We start from the raw sequence: 4,288 nt of genomic DNA on the forward strand, positions 1-4,288 counted from the left end.
GGGGGGAGCTCCCCAACCCCCTGATCGGCCCTGCTCTGTGCGTGACAGGGGGTGGCGCTGCAACCTCCCCATCGACCCTGCCTTGAGCGTGACAGGGGGCGGCGGCCCAACCCCCCAATCGGCCCTACCCTGAGCGTGACTGAGGGTGGCATCGCAACCTCCCGATCCGCCTTGCTCTGTGCATGACAGGGGGCGGCGCCCCAACTCCCCAATCAGCCCTGCTCTGAGCCCGACCAGGGGCTGCACCTAGGGATTGGGCCTGCCCTCTGCCACCCAGGAGCAGGCCTAAGCCAGCAAGTCGTTATCTCCCGAGGGGTCCCAGACTGCGAGAGGGCACAGGCCGGGCTGAGGGACCCCCTCCTTCCCCCTCGAGTGCACAAATTTTTGTGCACTGGGCCTCTAGTATATATATAAAAGCCTAAGCGATCGGTTGACCTGTAGCTATGACATGCACTGACCACCAGAGGGCAGACAGACAATGCACAGACATGGAAACATGGAACAGACTGATGAATTTCAGAGGGAAGGGGGGAGGATGGAGTGTGGGAAGAGATTAACCAAAGATCTTATATTCATACTAGAGGCCTGGTGCATGAATTCGTGCACCAGTGAGGTCCCTTGGCCTGGCCTGCGGGGATTGGGCTGAGACCGGCAGTCCGACATCCCCTGAGGGGTCCCGGATTGCAAGAGGGTGCAGGCCAGGCTGAGGGATCCCACTGGTGCACAAATCTGTGCACCAGGCCTCTAGTTAAATATATTAGCTGTAGGTTTTTGTAAACATTCTTATTAAAGTTGAGAAAGCTCCCCTCTAATCATAATTTGCTGAGAGTTTTTAATCATGAATGGGTGTTGGATTTTGTCAAATGCCTTTTCCTCATCTGTTAATATAATTGTATTTCTCCTGCTTAGTCTATTGATGTGGTGGATTACATTAATTGATTTTCAAGTGTTGAATGAGCCTTGCATATCTGGTTATGGCATATAATTCTTTTATACATTGTTGGATTTGATTTGCTAATACTTCATTGAGAATTTTTATATCTATGTTCATCAGAAATAGAAGTCTGCAGTTTTCCTTTTTTTGTAATTTCTTTGGTTTTGGTAACAAGGCAATACTGCTCTCATAGAATAAGTTTCAGAAAGTGTTCCTTCTACTTCTATTTTCTAAAAAAGACCTGATAAAATTTCTTCCTTAAATGGCAGAAAGAATTCACCAGTGAACCCACCTGGGTCTGGTGCTTCCTATTTTGGAAGGTTAATTATTGATTTAATTTCTTTAACAAACATACTACTCAGATGATTTTTCCTTGTGCAAATTCTGGTATTTTGTGTATTTCAAGGAATTGGTCCATTTTATCTAGGTTATCAGCTTTTTGGGCAAAGAGCTGTTGACAGTATTCCTTTATTCTCCTTAGTGTCCATGGGATCTGTAGTGATGGACCTTCTTGCATTTCTGATGCTGGTAATTTTTATCTTCTCTCTTTTATCCTTGGTTGCCTGGCTAGAAGTTTATCAATATTATAGAGTTTTACAAAGAACCAACTTTTGGTTTTGTTGATCTTTTTCTATTGTTTTTCTATTTTCATTGATTTCTGCTCTAAAGTTTATTTTTTCTTCTGCTTACTTTACATTTAACTTACTCTTAATTATAAAGTGGAAACTTATTGATTTAGATATTTCTTCTTTTCTAATATATGCATTCAATGCTACAAATTCTCTCAAAGCAATTGCTTTCAATGCATTCCCACAAATTTTGGTAAATTTCATTTTCATTTTGATTCAGTTCAGCAACATCTGAATTTCTCTTGAGACTTCTTCTCTGACACATGTGCCTTGCTTAACCTTCATTAAAGATGAAAACCCACCATTGAAAAGTGGGATCTTCCACCTGTATTTCTAGTTCAATTCCACTGTGGTCTGGCAGAATACTTGGTATGATTTCTGTTCCTTTACATTAGTTAAGGTGTGATTTGTGGCCAAATATGCTTTTAAACTTTTTCTTTGGCCTCAGAGGCTCCGTACAAGGCCTATAGTTCACAGCACTCATGGCATGTGCTCACCAACAACAGGTGGTGGTTTCCACGCGCCCAGGCAGAGTAACTCCACCCACGCTCCTTCCACGACCACCATCTAATGGAGGCTGAGGCAGTTTCTAATTCTCAGGAAAGGCAGGACAAAGCGCGTTTGCTACTTTAGGTGCTCTAAAGCAGTTACATCTTTCCGAAAAGCAGAAGGGAAGATGAACGGGAGGAAGGGGGTGGGGGAGACAAGGGAGGAAGGAAGGACCGTTTGTTCCTCTACAGAAAGCCCCAATAATTTGTGTACAAAACAGGAAACTGGGTACTGGAATTAGGGCTAGGGAAGGCTGCGAATGCCAGGAAAAGCAGTGAGTCTTCAACACCTATGCTCCGCAGCAGGCACCCGCTCACGCTGCCCAACTCCCACCTCCCACCTCCATGCTGCACCTGCAGTGAGGGGTCAAGTCACACCCACAAGAAAAACCTGAGTCAGAGAGACAGCTCTAGCACAAGTGGTACTAAATTGTTCTAAGAGTTTTCTAAATTATGTAGATAAGAGTCATTAGTTTGTGAACAGAATCAACCAAAAGAGCTGGGAACAGTCCAATAGAAACCATTTTAACATTTGTGTGGCTTCGGAGTGAGTGTGACCTTGCTCAGCCATGTATAATTCATCTGACTTACACCGCAGGCACTGACTGTGACTGTGTTACATACCTGAGCATAACAAGCTTCTTCTATGGCCAACCCTGTTACTAAATCGACCTGAGGATAAAAGCATAATTCACGTCAGCAGGAATTCCTTTTTAAAGCACGGGATACTCAATGTAAATCAAACTCACACCCTATCCCCAGAGAACAGAGCCTTCGCTGTAACGTGGCAAATCGCAAGGAGGCCAGCAGGGGGACTCTGGAACCGAGGCCTGGTTCACTCCGCCTCCACCACTGGGAGCTGTGAGGCCTGGGGCGGTATTCCACCTCCCTGGTGAGAGGCGTCTGCACAGGGGCTCACCCAGCTCCTACCAATCAAGGGTGCTGTGAGGGTGAGACGAACTAATGCGGGTGAGGACTCTATAAAGTGCCTAGATACACAGGCAGAACTCAGAGACACTGCGGGCTCGGCTCCAGTTCACAGCGATAAAGCACATACCACAATAAAGTCACACGGTTTTTTGGTTTCCCTCCACATATAAAAGTTATGTTTACACTACACTGTAGTCCATTAAGGGTGCAATAGCACTATGTCTAAAACAACAACGTGCATTTCTTAGTTAAAACGTACTGTATTGCTAAAAATGCTAGCCATCACCTGAGCCTTCAGTGAGTCCTCGTGTCTGTGCTGTTGGAGGGTCTTGCCTGGTTGTTGATGGAAATGCAATGATCTGTTAAGCACAATAAAGTGCAATAAAATGAGGTGTGTGGGGGGGGGATAGGGGGGGTGTATGCGTGTGAGACGGCAAGGGCACACAGCCAGGGTCACATAAGGTGTTTGCTACTAAATACTGTTACTATTATGTAAGAATTTTAAAAACCAATCAAGTACTTTGTAAATGTTAAAAACTGCATTATTGCTAACAAATTCAATTTCTTTTTACTGCTGGGAAGCCCAGGATAATACAGTGGGCTCTGGATATGCAAGGAATAAGCATCTTTCTTAAAAACTCCATCATTTAACCAAAACAGAACTGCTGCAGGTGCAAGCCCACGCCAACGGCTGCCTGCCCTGCCCGGCCCAGCCTCCACTGCCGGAGCCCCGCCCAGGATGGTCCAGGACACGCCTGGCAGCACCTGCAGGGAGGCGCGTGAAGCAGGCAGCACCTAGGAGTGCCAGGTGCAGAGCCAGGCGCCCCGATGCGTGTTCGCTAACAAGGTGCCGGCACTGAGAATGCGCAGAAGGCCCTTTGCTCTGGTTCTCCATGGACTACAGTCAGGAAGTCTATTAACTCAATGGGAAAACCACAAGCTGTGCGGCCATCAGAGAAATCACCGAATTCTGTGATTATGATACTGAGTTCACAAAAACCTATTTGCAGGATTAAATGAGTATTATGCTAAGTGAAATAAGTCAGTCAGAGAAAGACAAGTAGCACATGATCTCACTCATGTGTGGAATCTAATGAACACAATAAACTGATGAACAAAACAGACCCAGAGACACAGAAGCATAGAACAGACTGTGGAATCTCAGAGGGAAGGCGGGGGTCGGGGTTGGGAAGAGATTAACTAAAGACCCTGTATGCATATATGCACAGCCCATGGACACAGACAAT

The 4,288-nt window shown here is 45.8% G+C and overlaps 1 protein-coding gene across 1 annotated transcript in view; it reads right to left on the reverse strand.

Annotated features, from left to right (window-relative positions):
- AUH (AU RNA binding protein/enoyl-CoA hydratase) overlaps positions 1 to 4,288 on the reverse strand; it is a 183,988-nt gene that overhangs the window by 6,140 nt on the left and 173,560 nt on the right. Inside the window, exon 9 of the mRNA XM_005883096.2 lies at positions 2,736 to 2,783. Coding sequence (XP_005883158.2) covers positions 2,736 to 2,783 — 48 coding nt within the window. The remainder of the gene's footprint in view (positions 1 to 2,735; positions 2,784 to 4,288) is intronic.

Source organism: Myotis brandtii, unplaced genomic scaffold (genome assembly GCF_000412655.1).
Source record: "Myotis brandtii unplaced genomic scaffold, ASM41265v1 scaffold760, whole genome shotgun sequence".
NCBI lineage: Eukaryota > Metazoa > Chordata > Mammalia > Chiroptera > Vespertilionidae > Myotis > Myotis brandtii.